Source organism: Vigna umbellata, chromosome 11 (assembly GCF_029865625.1).
Source record: "Vigna umbellata cultivar VRB3 chromosome 11, Vumbellata_1.0, whole genome shotgun sequence".
NCBI lineage: Eukaryota > Viridiplantae > Streptophyta > Magnoliopsida > Fabales > Fabaceae > Vigna > Vigna umbellata.
The window spans coordinates 25,381,580-25,401,250 of NC_142175.1; the positions used below are offsets into that span (position 1 = coordinate 25,381,580).

The following is a 19,671-nucleotide window of genomic DNA, read 5'->3' on the forward strand; positions in this document are numbered from 1 at the left end:
CCTCAAACACTATATATATATTTAATACCCATATACAAGCTATTACAGAACCCTTATTCCAAACCTTCCAACAAGATTAATTTCAGCCAACAAACTCATTCAATAAAATCATCACAATAAACATCCATAATAGAATTCATACAAGATAATTATAAACAATTAACAATAATAAAACATTACTATAAATGGTCATAGAAGAATACAATATTTGACAATCATAAAAATAATCTTAATATAAAAATTCATGGGGAAACAAGAAGTTGAATCTGGCAGAGCCGGTTAGACAACTTCTAATCCATCCATCAATACAATATAATTAAATAACAAGAACAATACATGTCTGGGGAAATAAGAAGTTGAATCTGGCAGAGCCGGTTAGACAACTTCTAATCCTTCCAAAAATGCAATAAAATAAATAAGTAAAGAAATAAATAGTTTGGGGAAACAAGAAGTTGAATCTGGCAGAGCCGGTTAGACAACTTCTAATCCTTCCAAAAATGTAATAAAATAAATACGGAAGGAAATAAAAAGTTTGGGGAATCAAGAAATTGAATCTGGCAGAGCCGGTTAGACAATTTCTAATCCTTCCAAAATACAATAAAAATAAATAAGGAAAACAATAAAATGTTTGGGGAAACAAGAAATTGAATCTGGCAGAGCCGGTTAGACAATTTCTAATCCTTCCAAAATACAAAAATAAACCACTAATAACATACAATTGACATAACATAATCAATATCACATTTTACAATTATCACACTTGGATATTAACAAAAAAAAAACATATTCTCATTTAAAATTCAAAATCATACAGAAACAAAATACTCCATATTTAAGATTTAAAATCAGACAAAAGAAAAATATAGCATATTCAAGACTCAAGATAATACAAAAAGAAATACTCAAAGTTAGCTTCCCTTACCTCTATTCCAGACTTAGTTTCCTCTTCTCAAACCGTTCTCCGGAAACTTCCAGAATTTTCCCTCTTTAACTAGAATTTCCTCTAACTCTCTTCTCTCACAATTTCTCTAGAATTTTGGTGTAAATCTTCAGCCTCCCCCCCTTGGCTATTTATAGCCAAAAATTTTACTATTCATTTTTACTATTCATTTTTACTATTCACTTTTACTATTCATTTGTACTATTCAAAAATTATTTTTTATTCACCATTCTTATCTCTGAATAATTAATTCTACGTGGAGTGTTCTCTCCCATAATTTATTTTAATATTTTTTTTTTAACTATTCACTATTCACTATTCACTATTCACTATTTACTATTCACTATTTACTATTTACTATTCACTATTCACTATTCACATTTCTAAAAAAATCCTAAATAAGTTATCAAAAATTTGAAGCTCTCCCTCTAAAATTACTATAACTTTATATCCAAAAATTTACATTTTTCTATCCATTAAAATTATTATTACTAATAAAATGTTAAAATTTACTATTATAAATATTTTTTTTTTCATGGATCTTACATTTTAACTTACAAATATTTTCAAGGATCTTACATGTTGCAATACAAACCAAGTCTAGGGGCCACATTGAGTAAAATGATATTGAAAATGATATCCCCTACCAAGTTGATGAAATGTCATGTGCCAATTAAATTATTCAAGTTGAAGGTGTATCCGCATTACACGACTTTGATAGTGACCCTGAAGAATTATAAGGACAAATACAAGAAGAAGAAGAAGATGATATGAAGAAGAAGAAAAATAAGAAGAAGAAGACGAAGAAGAAAATGAGGACGATGAAGATGATGACGATGATAGTTATTATTATGATGATCACAATGACGATTCCAACAACGATGACAACGATTAAGTTAGAACAACCCTTGCGTTTTGCCATAACTAAAAATTAGAATACAAACATGTAGTCCATAGCAAGTAAAAAGTTGTAATCCTAAACTAAAAATTTAAATACAATGATGTAGTAAATAGCAATACATGTTTATTTTACTTTATTTCAAAATGTATGCATTACTAAATCCTTTGTTATCTTGTCATTTATTTTTATACTCCCACATTACAGTACTGTCAAGAAAAGGTTCGTCTCCTGTTGATAAAAGAAAGGTTGTAAAAAAGCCAAGGAGGCAGCCCCGTTACATTTTAAAGATTCCTCAAACACTACTAGCCCGAACTTGTACAACTCCACCTTATGTCGGGTCATCACGGGCAACACGCCTTGATTCAGCGCTCACATTGGACCCTATTGTGGATCTCACTCCTTCTATACTCACCTCCTCCTCAATATGGAGTTTACCCTCCTCTCCATGATCAGTCGATCATTAAACCTTATGGTCGAGAGTAATACCAACTCATGTTTTTAACTAATTTGTATTACATGACTTACTTTACTTTGCCTTAAATTTGTTAACCTTTATGTATATATATATTTAGGTTTCTTCCTTCTAGAGTTACTTCTCAGGCCATCACAAGGTCTATTAACCAAAATTTTCTTCATCTTATGCCATCATGGGGAGTAATACCATTGGAAGACAAAGAACCACTATGGCAGCGATTTAAGGTCAAACATCATGAAACCAATTCTCATTTTTTATTGATGTATATTAAGTCCATTTTAGCATGATCTACTTAAATAGAAAACAGTGTAGTGGAGACCTGAGCATGAAGCTAACATTAAGAAAAAATTCCATAGCAAAGCATCTCACAAGTTGTTAGAAATGTTTAAAGATGTATGCATTGTAGGAGAACGCCCTTATTGGGTGGAAAAGCACATATGGAACTTATTGCTGACATATTAGAAGTCTCCAGATTACCACAACAAATGTGATACAACCCAAAGAAATATGGTTTCAGAAAAGGGTGATGTTCTGCACACAGATGACTCAATCACCACACATGAGCATGTCATTTGTATGGTACAAATCTTCATTCATTTTTTATCAATTATGATATAAGTTACAAGTAACAGAACTAGGACAAGTTGTCCACGTTGATGAGGTGTTTCAACAAATTCATCTTCTAAAGAGATTTGGCCTATTTGTTGATGAGAGGTCTCAGAGGACACATGTAAGCAAGCTGTTTTAGAAACTTTAAAGTTGTACTATTTTGTTCCTTTTAAACTTCCTCCTTTTGTATTGACGCTTTGTATATTATTTAACAGGAAGAATTTTTAACTAGATTCTCACAGGCCAGATCAGAGGTGGAATCATGACCAAATGATGCATCATAAGTAAATCCTAATGATGATGACATCATTAAGACACAGTGCTGGGTTGAAGTCGTCGGTGGAAAAAAGAAAGGATTACTATGAGACAAGATAACTTGTTACCAATTACATTTTTGGAAGAGGTATATTAAAGCACCAACCATTTGCATCCAACAATTCTGACGAGACTGTTGTCCAACTCAAACAACAAATACAAGCTCATGATGACATGAGATAACGATTTGAGAATTTGGAAAATCTGGTTATGAGATTGTTGCCTCAAGAAGGACAAACTCAGTCTAACCTATCATCCTCCCATCAACGATGCCCTTCAATGCAACCCACCTTAGTGCAACCATCTCCCTAACAACAACCACCTTCCCAACAACAGTCTCAGCAGCATGAAGAAAAATATAATGGTTCAAATGAATATGATAATTATTAGGACTTTTTTTAGTTTTACAAACATCTACTTTAAGGCTTATTTGTTTTTTCTAATGAATGACAGTATAACTATGATTTTAATGATATGAATTTCATTTATGATTGATTACATTGTCTAAATTGTGAATGGTTTGTTTGCATTGTCTAATTTGTGATACTGCATTAATTATATTATCACATGTTCATTGTGTTGGATTGGGAATATTGCTCATTGAACATGATCTTATTTCATATTTTATCAACAAACTAATCCTTCGGTAATGTAACCCGTTTTGTCATGTCATTACCGACAGATCATGACAGTTGACGTCGATAATTATTGACGGTCATGATCTGTCGATAAATTTTTTCGACAAGGTATTTACCGACTGATTTCAACCTATCGATAATCCGTCAAAAATTTCACATTACTGTCGAATTTTGGTATTTATCGACATATATCTTCCATCGGTAAATCAAGTTTTTTTTTTTAATGAGATTAGTTGACCATACATCAGACTGAATGGTCAAGCCCCAATTCGGAGAGCAAACCAGCGAAATTGAATGACCACCACCAGCAGGCCATACATCAGATGGATTGTCAACCCCAATTCGAAAAGTAAATCAAGGAGTTTGGCTTACCACCAAACAGATCGACTAGCTATGCACCAATTCGGATAAAGTACTAGCTTGAAGAATAAGTCATCGAGTCTGGATGATCACCAAATGTTTCAGTGGAAAGTTTGTGGGACCGAGACACTAACCTTTCTAACTTGGTTTTCCTTCTTCTGACCTCTGAATCCCCTGCTCCAAGTTCTTCAAGTCCGGGCCAAAGGGGGGAGGTACCTGCAAAGGCACTCCGACGCTCAAGTTAGGCGTATGTTGAAAGAGTTGTTGCTCACAAATGAATATGATGGTAATTGATTATTATGAACTCAGTAGAGCGTGAGTAGAATGCTTTGGAGTGTGAATTGAACCTACCTCGTTGATATCACTGACCTTGTATTTATAAGTTTTCACAAGCAAAATAGACTTACCTTGAAATCCAAGCGGTTGAATACAGACTTCCCTTAAAATCCGGGCGGTTGCTCATAAACAGCTCTATGAATATCTTTGACTATTTCAATCATCCAGTGGACACTTGGCCCAATAAGCGCTAGCCCAATAGTGGCCCAGCTTTAATAAAACTGATCGCCCTTGTTGGCTATAGTGGTGACCGAACGGTGCCGAGTGTATGACCGTTCGGTATCTACTAGGTATAATACACAATTGACAAGCGCTGACGTGTTTTAACCTGGCTGACGAGCGTTGTTGGAACGACGAGCGTTGTTACAAAAGATAGGCCGATCGATCTTGGATGTAACCGTTCGGCCTAGATATGATACTATACACAAAACAAATTTTTCAACCTTGAATTAGATTGATCGGAATGAATGAAAATAGATTAATTTTAAAACTAATTAACTTAAAATTAAAATATAATTACTCATAATTATTAAAAATCCATTGATGAAATAAAATAGATTATATATGTTAACTATTTCATTGATTGTTATGTCTCAAAAGTTAAGGTGACTTTAACATCAAAATAGCAGCACGTACCACCACCTTATCAGTTTAAATGCATATGAGACCGTTGAGTAAACAATAAGTGGACCTCAAATTATAATAGACTCTGATCAATTGAGATTAACGCCATACCCGAATTATTATGTAAAAGATATCGACAAACGAAGACTGTTACAAAATATCAAAATTCAAGCTACAAATACACAGACAAATCTCTTCCTTTCGCTTCAAAATGCTAATGACAAAGGACCTTTTGACATTTTATGACAAATATCAGTGACGAGAAGAATATTCCAAGCATGACTGTGAAAATACCACCATTTTCTAAACACACAAAAAAGCCAATAATCACACTCATCAAATACTTATTATATTAATATTTTCAATTTAGTATTAGGAGTGCAAATGTATATGTACTATCTGTATTTTTTTATAATAATAAAAGTATATTTGTAATTATGAAATTAATAATTTAATAATTATCAAATGAAAAATATATATGAAAATATTTTTATAATGTTGTAATTACAATATTTATAATTTTTTGTTACGTTAATAAAATTATAAAGTAGTTTCTTATTTACTATTAAATTAATAAAATTAGTTTTGTTTAGTGTAAAAGAATCGTACATTAGAAAATGATTTTAATAAAATGTTGTAGATGAAGACAAAAGTAAAAACTGAAAAGACTTTCTTCAATCCTACAATACCCATGTCCAGAGGGTATCTTAGCAATTTCATCTAACTAATATTTTCTTGACACCACATGCCATTCCACGTGTACCGCTCTCAACAACCCTTTCTCTTTTGTTCATTTATTATTATATATTATTATTATTATTATATTGCCTTATTTTATTAAAATAATTACATTGGGTTCCAATCAACGCAATATTAAACAGGATTTCAATTTTCACGTCTTTTTCACAAGTTTTTGTACACATTTATATTATTAGACATTTTAATTTTTCTCATATTCACGCGTAAGAATCGCAATAACATTTTTTTTCCAAAAACTTTGGATAAATTATTAGTAATTAAACGTTAATTTATTTTATATTAGTATTTAAACGTTAGCTTCGGCCAGTTTTTGACCTATTATTCAGAAATGTAATGTCTTACATTTAGGAAACTGTCTACGATTTCAGACAAGCCGTTAGTGGATGTAGAATCTGGTTTTCCTTTATGTTTACATAAATGATGTTATTTAAAAAAAAATGTCAAATTAGATAAATAATATATATAGCAGAATCTCAAAATATTCTTATTTTAAAATTAATAAAAAAGATTAAATAAAGTTATATAAATGGATGTTGTCAAGAGTATTCGATAAAACTGATAACTTTAGGTTCAAACAGAAACAAATTGTGCTAGAATGAATTAATGTTTAATATCCTTAGAATATTATTATCATAATCGGTCGATAAAAAGTATAATAATAATTTAATAAAGTGAAATAAAGGTGAAGATAGTTGACAGTTGCAAATAGGAACAGTGGAACGTTCTGCGCCGTTGCATTTCCATTCGCTTATCCTCTCGGCGAGAGGAAGCAGCAGAACAGAGCAGAACAGAGCAGAGTTTGTTTGTCTCTACTCAAATACGACGTCGCTCTGCCTCGCTTCGAACTTTCATATCTCTCATGCTTTAACTGTAACCCCAACCTTATCTCTCTACGGCTTCACCAAAGTACCTAGAATGACTATGAGTGGCTTAATCTCAAATCGCAACTTCGGTTCCTTCGTTGGATCAGGTTCACGCTCACTTCATTTCTCACTTCTCAAATTTCGCAGCATTTTCTCAATTGCTTACTTTCTTACACCATTTCGTTAGATTTGTTGCCAATTCTGGATTCATATTACGGTTCTGAATTTTCTAGTCAGTCTGAATGAGCGCATTTTAGTGGAAACTGGAATTTCATTCGTTAAATAAAAAGGAGTTTAGCTCATACACTTGCTAATGATTATCATTTTCCTTCAACTAATATACTAATTTTCGGTATTTATTCAATTTTTTTTTTCTGTATTTTTTTGCTTGAACATAGCTTGTGAACTCTAACAAATCTTGATAATATACGTGTGTTGTGTGTATGTCTATATCTATTATATCTATATACATATATTTAATTTGAAATGCAGTGATATTGGCAACGATTTTAATACTAAATGTAATCACAGATAAGATAACCATGTAGATAACTCTGTTGATTTTGTAATAGTCATCTTAAACGTAATTTTAATGATACTGTGGATTATCTACGCATGAAAATCAAACTTGTGTTTTTAGTTTAGTTCCATGTATGTTTGGTTTTCTTGAGAGCCTCTAAGCTTGGATTATGTTGATGATGACTGTTGTAAAATATGAGGAAGTTTTAGCTATTGTTTGATATTTGCAGGAAATGTATATAGATCGGGGAGGGATATATCAGTTCAAAGAGGGGGTGTTTCTATTTGTGGTGTATCTGTTGCACAGGATCCCTTTTCAAGATGGCAGCATAAGATGCAATTGCCGTTGGAAGAGAGAATTAGGAAACCGATGCAAAAATCTCACTATAAAGGGGAACATTTTTCTCTTGTATCTCGGCAGTCCAGTCCATGCTTAAACTTTAGACTACAGGCTAGCGGAATAAATGGTTGTTCCTTCGTTTCGTCTGCTCCTTATAGAAGTAACAATGTTGAACAAAGAGAAGAGCATGGTCTTGGTTTGAGCAGAAGGAAGCATGCACAACCTGCGGTTGCAAAAGCAAATAAATTCCGTGTTAATTACAAGTCTGAGGAATATAACATTTCAGAAACAAAGATAGATCCACTACAATCAACTGAAGGGACTGGGGAAGCCATTCTTCTGGAAGGAAATCTGCAGCAAGTATCACCTTGGTGGCAGCAGTTTCCTAAGCGCTGGGTTATTGTACTGCTGTGTTTTTCAGCTTTTTTGCTGTGTAACATGGATCGTGTAAGTTATTTTTGTGGTATTTATACTATAAATTATGATCTAGTTTATACATTCATGTTTTCCGTGTCTCATTCCAATTGGTCAATTCGTTCTGTCATATTCAATTGATTGTCATCGAAGGGTTTTGCTAGAATAAATAAAAATGTCTTAATTTATCCTCTAGGATTAGTTTTCCTATTTTCTCTTCATGTCTTAGGATTGGTTACCATGTTTCCATGTCTTTTTATGATTCGTTTCCACTGTGAGTTGGGATCATGACTAATATAAATAAGGGCTAGTGCTCAAGGTTTTATGAACATGTCAGACAAATCAACAGTGTCTAACACTTAGCTCATCACTGATCCTAGCAGTACACCTTAGTTTGTTTCTTTTTACTTTCAACAAACTAAAAATAGAAAAGATCATATGATATTTTGTAGAAACTTAATCTTGTTTTGCACAGAAGTTATTTATTTATTTATTTATTTTGATAAACTGTTTTGTGGAAATTACTATGAAGCTTTTTCCTCCAATGATGTAAATTATTTACTTTAAATTTGATTTCCATATTCTTTCTAACAAAATGTTATCGATGTTCCGTAATTATTTTATCGATTATGTTTTCATTATATTTTATAGGTAAATATGAGCATAGCAATACTACCGATGTCTCAAGAATACAACTGGAACAGTGCAACAGTTGGCCTAATTCAGTCATCTTTTTTCTGGGGCTATCTACTTACTCAGGTATGGCTGATATATGCAAAATATGTTTGCATAACAAGGAATTGCTTCATATACTAATCTTCATGCGCACTTAAACACCACTGCTGGTTGAACATGCCATAACATATACGGTTCTCAATAGTGTATGTTAGCAATCTAGCATGATCTTCAAACTGTGTCTTCATTACATCCAGTGTGCACAAAAGATTGTGGTTACATTCCTTTCATATTGACTGAATGCCTTATTTGTTTTAGATTGTTGGTGGAATATGGGCAGACAAAATTGGTGGGAAGCTAGTACTAGGTTTTGGAGTTATCTGGTGGTCAATTGCTACAGTTTTAACACCTATTGCTGCAAAACTTGGGTTACCATTTCTTCTTATAATGCGTGCCTTTATGGGAATTGGCGAGGTTGGTCTATTCTATAGCCATACTATTATTTCATCGTCTATTTAGTGTCTTTATCATATTGTCCACTTGGTACGAAAAATAAACTTCCAGTTTTTACGAGGAATTTCAGGTAATCAAGAGTATAAAAAAAAGCTTATATCATCCTAACCATTAAGCAAGAAGAAAAGCCTGAAACATAATCTGACATTATAGAAAGATGAATATTTGAGATATATCTTTATCCTTCATAATATTTTCTTTGATCAATGATACAGTAAAGTGAAATATATTTTCTCGTTAGAGCAGTCAAGTCCATGCCTAGATTAGAGATGATTTTACCTTCTCCAATTTGCCAACAAATTATGCTGATTTTATTTTCAGGGTGTTGCAATGCCCGCAATGAATAATATACTTTCCAAATGGATTCCAGTATCAGAGAGAAGCAGATCACTTGCGCTAGTATATAGTGGCATGTACCTTGGTTCTGTCACAGGCTTGGCATTCTCACCTGTGCTAATCCAGAAATTTGGGTGGCCATCTGTGTTTTACTCATTTGGATCCCTAGGAAGTATCTGGTTTGTTTTATGGTTGAGTAAAGTAAGCCATCTTTTGAATAAACTCAGTGAAATCTGATTTATATATCTTTTCCTAATTGCAAAATTGTTGAGAGGAGGCCTTTCTACCTTTCCAACCTGCGGAGCATATTTACATGTTTTGTGCTCATTTTTTACGGGACTCTCATGAAGTGTTGCATAACATGACTTCATTATTATGATTCTGCAAGAACTAATCAATTAATGTTGCATTGACTTGATATAGGAGTAATTTAGTTTTCCAACGGAATATCTTGGGAGTTTTTTCTTGTAGCAACACCTTAGCTTTGACCATCACATTTATAAATTATAAATGTGAAGGGAACTTTGTAATTCCTTCTGAGAAACTATTCTCATGTCTTTTACCTTCTGTCGGGCCCCTTTTCAGGCATACAGCTCACCAAAAGAAGACCCAGATCTTGGGGTAGAAGAGAAGAAGCTCATACTTGGAGGCAATGTATCAAAAGAACCTGTAACAGTTATTCCTTGGAAATTAATTTTATCAAAGGCACCTGTTTGGGCTTTAATAATCTCTCACTTCTGCCACAACTGGGGGACATTTATTCTATTAACCTGGATGCCTACATACTACAATCAGGTGCTTACTGTTTATTATAAGGTTTTTTTCCAGAATTCATAATTGCCTTCCGGCTTTTTAGAATGTGTGTCCTTGACAACTACTGTATAATATCCCAAATCTTTGTGAGAAAAGAGTGGGATCATAGTGCTTATACCAATATTTATAAATTGGAGTTTTTTTATCTGTAGATCTATTACATCCTATAATTTTTTCAGATATGGATGTGGGGATCCCCACGAAAACTGTCCACATAATGCTGGTCTTTTTTGCATGAAACTTTTAGGATTTGTATATTGCATTGCCCCATAGTTTTATCAAGTTGTTCTTTAATAACTGACGTCTTGATTGTGTCAAAAGATAAAAAATGTTTGTAATTTGGGACTTCTTGATGTTAAACTACGTCTTAATATTACCTGCTACTAAGTTAAACTCAAGTCTTGTGTAGACAACACAACTATTTTTATTTCTTGGTAATTACTATAAAAGACAAATGAACTAAATTTGTTTCTCTCTAACTTCTGATATTATCAGATTACATCTAAAATGAGATTGTTGTCTTGATCTATAGCTTAAGTGGTAGGGGATATAATGGAAAATAACTGATGAAGAAAAAATGGCATCAAATATTGTGTCCATTGAATGAATTTACTAACAGTTCATTTTCCAGGTTCTGAAGTTCAATCTCACTGAATCTGGGCTATTTTGTGTCCTGCCATGGTTAACCATGGCTATTTTTGCAAATATAGGAGGCTGGATTGCTGATACACTTGTGAGCAAAGGCCTTTCCATAACATCCGTTCGAAAGGTAAGCAAGCCCTGGACTCTTAAAGCTAATCTTGATTAATAATTACCACAGGTGACAAAACGGGTCAGCCAGACCCGTCACTAGCCCGTCACTTTTTCAAATTTTTTATTTGTTTTCAATTTTTTAAAATTTATTATTTTTAAAATTCATTTATATATATATATATATATAAAAATGAATATTAAAAGCATATCTAATCATATAAAATATTTCTAAATTTTTAATTGATTAGTTAGTTTTTTAATTAAATAAATTAAAATAATTATTACATTTATTTGTTAAATTATTCTATTAGAACTAATAATTGGAACTTAATTTGTAAAGTTTAAAAAATATAATATAGAAAAGTTAATTTGGAAATTACAAAACCAGTTTTGAAGGGTTGAGTTGGGTTTAAAGTATCTTTCTTTAACATTGTATCATAACTATAAGTTAAAGTTTATCCTAACGATTATGGTTGTTTGTTGGGTTTATAGTTCCACCCGTTATCAAACCGGTTTTGTGGTCCGATATCGGATGGAAGGATAAGCAAAACAAACATCAACTCTCGATAGAGTAGACTTTAATTCATGGTCTTGATACTGTATTAAGAAAAAGACTTTAAACCTAACTCAGCCCTACAAAATTAGTTTGTAAGGTAAGATTTTGCATTCACTTATATAATCTAAGTTCACTTTATTATTAGTTGACGTGGGACTTTAAATTTTTTTCTAAAATTTTTAAATCAAATAACAGTACAGTAGTTACAGTCCCCGTATAAACACAATGTTATTGTGAAAATTTTCAAGTACGTGTCCCGGATAATTAAATAATACTCTGTTTAAAACAGTGAATGAAGAAATTGAGACCTGCACTAATTCATTTTCCTTTATTATCCTTTAAAATGATTTCGCTTTTTAAAAATGTCTCTTTTGACAGATTATGCAATCAATTGGGTTTCTAGGTCCTGCATTTTTTCTTACGCAGCTAAGCCATGTGAGAACACCCGCCATGGCAGTACTTTGCATGGCTTGCAGTCAGGTTTGAGCTAGATTCGCATATATCTTCCCCAATTTTTTATTCATCTATTCTTCAATTAATTTTTATACTCTGTTTAAGTTTCATTACTGATTTATAAACCATTTTTGTCTATCTATAGAACATGTCTGTAAGTTTTGAATGTATGCAAAGTTGCGTAATACAAAAATAATTTGTTATTTCTTTTACAGGGATCTGATGCATTCTCACAGTCTGGCCTATATTCCAATCATCAAGACATTGGACCACGCTATGCTGTGAGTTACTGCTATTTTAGTTTCCGTGTACCAAGATCCATAAACTGTAGTATAGCTTAAGAGTGTTTGGACTTTTCATACTTTTTTTTATATAGTAAAATGGATCTGCAACCCAATAAACTGGTTGATCATTACAGACCAAAGACTGTTAATTATCTTCTTTGCTTGAGTTGTACTTGTGAGAAATTGCGAGCTCAAACTCAAAGTTTTTGGATTATAATTAGTAGAACTGATGCTAAAACTGTTCTACTGTAAGTATCAGGAAGAAAGTGTCAAATCAGTTCGACAGTCTGTGACAGCTCTAATTTTTTTTTTTCACGAATAAGAAGTCATTCATGTTAAGTTACTGATCGTCAGTACCCTATACAAGTACCTTACCAACATACTTATCTATTCATTTGCTATGCTTTCTGTTATACTGGTTTCTACTCGTCTAGATGTTGTATTTAATATGCTTCCATATGAATGTTAACTATTTTAAATTTCAGGGAGTATTGCTGGGACTATCAAATACTGCAGGAGTGCTAGCTGGTGTCTTTGGTACAGCTGCAACTGGATACATACTCCAAAGAGGTAACTTGCACTCTAAAGTCTAAGCCGGTTTTTTTTTTTTTATGATTATTCACTCATGTGATCTGTTGGCTGTTCAGGATCTTGGGATGATGTATTTAAGGTTGCTGTCGTATTGTACATAATTGGCACATTAGTCTGGAATATCTTTTCAACTGGAGAGAAAGTTCTTGACTGAAGAATGCAGTGATGTCAATGAAGGAGTAAGCTATATAAGCCATTGAGAATAAAGAAAAAGAAAAGAGGGAGAAAAATTAAAGACTAAATTTCTCAAGCACTTGGAAGCGTAAAACAAGCCTGCAGAAATCAAAGAGAGCCACAATCACAATTTTCGATCAAATAGAGGGAATTCTATGTTCTCTCTGGAAATCTTGGATTAACTTGGCATCTTTTGCAAATGCCATGTACCATGATCTATATGTTTTCTGTATAGGAGATAGAGGATAATTTCCACTTCATACTTATACTTCAAAGACCTGTTTTATGATCAACTCTGCTTCATCATCATACTGGGCTGAGAAGATTGGTCGTAGTATTCTTTCTGATTCAATGTCCTTAATGAAACACATTACTTATCAATATATCTACTTCTTTACTCTTGATTCAATTCGTACATTTCAACTTACATCGTCAAGCAACGATATGAGGACCCAGGACAGAATCTAAAACTACAGATGGATTATAGAGTTAAAATTTAACAGTTTTTAGCTTATCACTCGAACATCATCCAGAATATATGATAGAATAGACATACAACCAGGAGCACTATAACAGCCAGGCACTAAAAACCCGATCATCATCCAGAATATATGATAGAATAGACATACAACCAGGAGCACTATAACAGCCAGGCACTAAAAACCCGATCATTTATACTTTCATAAAACTGAAGACATTCTTTTATCAACATCAACATTGAACATTGTGAAATGTGAGTTTAGATCTCACTACCAATAAAATCAAATAGAAACATCAAAACCAACAAGAAATAAAGAATAGGATGAATATTTGCAAGGATTCTACAAGGAAGATGGACTGAGAAAGCAATAATCCACCCCACGACCCTGGAAAAAGAATCCATCCACAATTACCATATGAATAATAAATACTCTGCATATACCCTGTTTTCTGAAAAGGGAATTCTGTTCTCTTCCTCTATAAGCTAAAGCTCCAGTGTCTGAAATTTCATCCTCCGAACTTGACTCCACATGCTGAAGCCTCCAACACACTCTGCTCCATCTACTGAAACAACGAACTAACATTCATTACTTCTAAAACCCGCATCTCCCTCCTTTTCTTTTTGTATACTTATAATGACCCCTCTCAAGTCCCTCTCATGGACATTGACCTTGAGTCCATTTTTCATGAACAAAGTGAGTGATATCTTTTGCTCCACCAGGTGGCCAGGCACCAGCACAAGGCGGTGCCGGAGCAGCACCGCGGCAGCAATGGACTTCATCTGAAGGTAAGCCAAATCCTTCCCCAAACATATTCTTGGACCAGCATTGAAAGCAACAAACTTGAAAGAGTCATGCGTGATGAACTTTGTCCCATCCGATGACAACCACCTCTCAGGTCTAAACTCCATGCAATCCTCACCCCACGTGGACTTCATCCTCCCCGCTGAATAAATGGAATACGTCACCGACGACCCCGCCGGCACAAACGTGCCGTCCGGCAGCACGTCATCGGCCACCACATGCTTTGAGTCCTCCGGCACAGAAGGGTACAACCTCAGTGTCTCAGACAATGCTGCCTTGAGATAAATCAAACGGTCAACTTCCTCAAAGGCCAACGGCTCATCCAACCATTTTGCCATGTCATCGCCACGTGTCTCCATCAAGACTGTACAAATTTCACGCAGAATTTTCTCCTCCACTTTGGGATTCTGCATCACCAACCAGAAAAACCAGCACAGAGCCACCGATGACGTGTCGCGTCCAGCTAGGATAAAATTCAGTGCCACCTGTTGTAGAAACTTGTCTGTATATGATTCTTTCTTCCTCATAAACCTAGTCAGCAAGTCATCATGAAGACTCCCATCTTTCTGGTGATTCAGCAATTCCACCTTGCGTTTCTCAATGACATTCGACAAATGGTCGTCCACGTGGACAAGGCTTCGGCTCAGGCTCACCTCCATTCCAAGCCGCAGCCATTTCTTCACTTTCCACAACACCTCTGGCAAAATGAACCTCTGAAGTGAGGCTTCGGTGGCTCTGTCAAAAGCAGTTGCAAAACGGTTATCAGGCAAACCCGACACACATGTTTGTGGGTCTCGTCCAAAAGCTAACCCACAAATGTTGTCAAAAGTAAGACGAAGCATCAGGTCTTGCAGATCAATGGGTTCAGCTCGATCATGAGCTTTCTTCAGGATCAAGCAGAGGCGGCTGATGGCTCCGCTCACCCATCTAGCCATGGCTTGACGCAATGTCCTGGTGGTGAATTCCAGTGCTGCAGTCTTGCGCTGGAACAGCCACGTGTCACCGTCAGAGTTAAAGATCCCATCACCCAAAAGATCATGAAAGACAGCATGCCACGTGGGGCCTTTGGGGTAATTGTCGAAACGGGTCTTCAGTATGTGCTCCAGGTTCCTCGGGTCGCATGTCACAGTCACGAGACCTTGCTTCTTGGCGAGGAAAGGGATTGCGCAGATGCAAGTCTGGTAAGTGCCGCCACACGCGCGTAGGTTGTCGCAGATCCAGTCATGCAAGCGGTCACAGTTGTCTATGAGACCCGGGAGACTGCCCAATAAGGCCCAGACACGTGGACCCTTCAGCGACCGTGAGATGAAAGTGAACCATATCAAGTAAGCTGTGATCGCCGTTAAAAACAATAGAGCCGTGAAAGTTTCCATGCTGCAGAAACCAACCAACCAACCAACCCACCCAAGCTAGAATAATCAAAATGCTCAAAAGCCCAGCAAAAAAGGAAGAAACTTGGAGTTTTGTAGAAGATGGGGTGGCTGGGAAATGAGTGAAAACAGTACCTTTCAGGGAAGGGTGTGTCGAAATAGGAGCATTTCTGATGCAGAGGTTTCTCGTGTGAGGGTGCTGCAAGAGAGGAAAATGGAGGAGTGAAAGAAGATGAAAAAGGTTGTGTTTATGTAAAGGAGAAGAGCGTGAGTATGGTGCAATGAGGGTAAAGTGTGTAATGGTGGAGAGAGATTTATAGGTGGAGTAGTTTAGTGCAGAGTTATTATGGCCAGACTGGTTTTTTGACATTGCACCACCATCTTCTCTCTCTCACTGAACATGTGAGATGCACCATTATAAATGCTCTCTCAGGAGTTGGTGAAGCCTTTAAAGGTGAAGACACCCACCTGTCCCTCTCTCACTCTAGAAGAAGAAACCACACACAATAGACCTTCTTCTCTATCTCTCTCTCTTACTGGGATTGCAACAGGGTGTTGGCAATAAAGGAAGGGAAATAAATGAGAGTGGTTGAGGAACATGGAACGAAGAAGGAGGAGCCAGAGATAAATCAGAAGGAAAAAGTCTTTTGGCTTCACATCTCACACACCTTTTTCAGTAAATGAGGTTGTTTTTTACAAACCAAGCAGCTACCTAGCTCATCAACTATATACTAGTATCAGAATTATGCACTACTTGTTCTTGTAAGAGAAAAACCAGTGTTGCCAAGTGGGGTTTGGTTATGGTTTTGGTGAGCAACCCACCAACAATTTATAACATTTATGTTGGGTGAACTGTCTTCTTATCCCTCATCATCCAATAACCTGCCAAATAATTCAGTAAAAACAATATATGAAAAGCTAACAAAAGCATGCAAAACAACCGTAACAACATCATAGACAATTCTAGGATTCATCACAGTAGCAGAGTTGACCTACCTCTTCATTTATGATCGAATTTCAACAACAATAATTATTATTATATACTGAGCTTCTTTTAAACAAAAGTCAAACAACCTTGGCAGAATATCGAATAACACAAAACCGCATGAGTTTTGAGAGCTCCAACGTCTTCTTCACTGTGAAATGGTTTTTTTTTCTTTTGCTTTATTTTCACACTCATAAATCGATCACATTCATTCTCCTCGATAAATGTGGGTGAGAGAGCAGGAGAAAGAAAACAAGGGTAGATCAACTTAGATTCTGCATCTACTACTATAATCTATTTAGGGTAAGGTTTGTAAGCAAAGTTTGTTTATAATTATTATTACCATTTATTGTTGTTAATTTGAGAAATCTTATTGGAGCATGCAAAATATTGCTATTATTGATTGTACTGTGTCAGATCAACTAGTGTAACTTTATACAAACTTTAGAATAATTGAAAAATGGTGACTGCAAAATGTGTGCTAAGGGTACGAACTGCAGAATTAGTCTCAAACTTCACTCTGTAAGTAATCACATGATTGAGTTACTCAGAGTGTTGAATCTGTAGATTATAATGAAATAATATACCTAAGTTATAGGTGTTTCTGTAGCACCATTTTTAATCAGAATTGAAGTTGCACCCTATAGTTATATGTATAGAAAAGGTTTCTATTAAAGTTGATATACAATATTTAGTTCATGAGATTTGAAGTCTAGTTAAAAATAAATTACTGAAGATGCATGTAAGGTTTGTTCATAATTCATGAGTTTGGTTTCAGAAGTGCTGCAGATTTTGATCCATATTTTGCTATGACATGGGTATATATCATAGGATATTGTGGTGAAGTTGAAGTTAAAAATGGGATTTTGTCAAACGCGGAAAGAAGGGTACAGAAATTGATGGATGGAGTAAAACTTAAAAGGTTTGAAATTTGAAGAGATATCTGACCTCAGGAATCAAAGAAAGTCAATGGAGTAATCAGGGAAATGAAAGAGACAACTCTGCTAAGAAATTAATACATTTGAGGAAGTGACGGTGAAGATGCTTATCAAATTACACAGTTCTTTTTTCCAAAAATAAAATAAAAATAAAATCATGAAATCATAAATACATACTTTTTTTCATAAAAAACAGCTTCACCCAAAGGGCATTAACTAAACCACCTCATACTTCATTTTTAATGGAAATTTCTAATTAATTAAACCACCTCATACTTAATAATTGATTACTTTCATATATGAATCACAAATTTATATATATATATATATATATATATATATATACACACGTATATGTATTGGACATAATTATATTTTGTAAGGAAAGGGTTTGATTCCTTCAGAAAAGATCAATCCTTGATATTTGTCTGAGGTGATACTTCTCGATAATAAAAAATGCTTCATTGAGAGGAATTTCTTTTTAAATGGATAGATAAAAAATGAAGTTGAAACATCTAATTAATCATTCTGTTGGAAGTTTCACGTCCACTATAAATAAGGTCAAATTATAATATATAAGTGAAGTACAAACCTCACTCTACAAGTCGATTTTGTGGGGTTGAATTAGACTTAAAACTCACCTTCTAATACACTGTGCACTTATAATATACGAAAAGAATATAGCTTATAAAAGATTAAAAATAACGAGTGAAACTATAAAGTGTAACAACTAATTTTCACATGGTATATGAGTGGTAATATAAAGAGAAACTATAAAGTGTAATAAGATAGAAGTATAGGTTTATATACATTTATATGTTATTTTCTTTATAAATGTTGAAAGTATACATTTCATCATATAATTTAGGATTTCTCTTATGATTTTCATCCATTTCCTGAAAATGAAAATACGACAAAGCAGATTAATTTCAAATACGGTTTATTTTACAATGTAGAACAGATAGAAATTGTTGTGAGATAAAAGATCTTATTGAATAAGATTTGCATGCTTAGGTAGGTATTTTTTTACCTTTTCTTATGCAAAGTTCATCATATCGAGGGCTTGTGATTGAGTTAAGCTCAAATTATGGTATTTTAAACCAAAAATAGGCCAAATGTATAAAGAAATATATTAATTTCTGATTAAAATTATTCATTCACTTTCCAACAATTTGTATATTTTTATATATGTAGAAATTTGTAATTAAATAATCATTCCCATATCCTTTCTTCTTCTTTTTCTCTTTTCTGTATTGTATCCACATCTTAGTGACACTATTTCTCAAATGATCATTTATTGTCACAATACTCTCTCAATCAAAACCCACCACTAATGCCTTCTTTAAAGGTTGTTTTGAAAGGCATATAGAATGAATTTGTCACTTTATTCACATCAATCGGTTGTGAAATGCAAAGTTTTATTGGTTGTTAGAATGTTGTTAGTCATTTTGAAGTGTTATTGTTATGTTTTAGGAAGTATATATATGTTGACAAGTTTATTAGTAATATTACTTAATTAGAAAAAAACAATTGTAATACTTATAGTAGGTTGATAATTAATGCATCATAACCAAAATAGTATGTATGAAAGTAAATAAATAGATGTAACAAAATTATGTTGAAAAGTCAAAAAATTGAATTTGATAGACTCATAGGAAGAAGTAAGAGAGAGTTTTAAAGTTGGGTAGGTTAGTAGGTGAAAACTTGATGAATAATGTAGTTGGCAGTTGTTATTTTTCTCCTAATCATTCCTTGCCCTAACCATAGAACCAAACCCTTTTTTCACCACTTTACCACACTAATATATATATATATATATATATATATATATATATATATATATATATATATGTA

General features: G+C 33.9%; 2 protein-coding genes across 2 annotated transcripts; one reads left to right on the forward strand and one right to left on the reverse strand.

Moving 5' to 3' along the window:
- The first annotated feature begins 6,652 nt into the window (after nt 1-6,652).
- On the forward strand, nt 6,653-13,650 carry ANTR2 (Major facilitator superfamily protein). Its single transcript, XM_047320568.2, has 11 exons — nt 6,653-6,927; nt 7,570-8,126; nt 8,745-8,852; nt 9,087-9,242; nt 9,603-9,818; nt 10,203-10,412; nt 11,062-11,199; nt 12,118-12,219; nt 12,408-12,473; nt 12,962-13,046; nt 13,124-13,650. The coding sequence occupies exons 1-11, from the start codon at nt 6,873-6,875 to the stop codon at nt 13,219-13,221; spliced, it is 1,791 nt and encodes a 596-aa protein (XP_047176524.2). The 5' UTR covers nt 6,653-6,872; the 3' UTR covers nt 13,222-13,650.
- A 234-nt stretch (nt 13,651-13,884) lies between these two features.
- On the reverse strand, nt 13,885-16,432 carry LOC124843755 (cytochrome P450 86A8-like). The gene is made up of 2 exons (XM_088101153.1): nt 16,030-16,432; nt 13,885-15,898 (listed from the first exon to the last, which is right to left on the reverse strand). The coding sequence occupies exon 2, from the start codon at nt 15,895-15,897 to the stop codon at nt 14,299-14,301; it is 1,599 nt and encodes a 532-aa protein (XP_087957279.1). The 5' UTR covers nt 15,898; nt 16,030-16,432; the 3' UTR covers nt 13,885-14,298.
- Between the last annotated feature and the right edge of the window lie 3,239 nt (nt 16,433-19,671).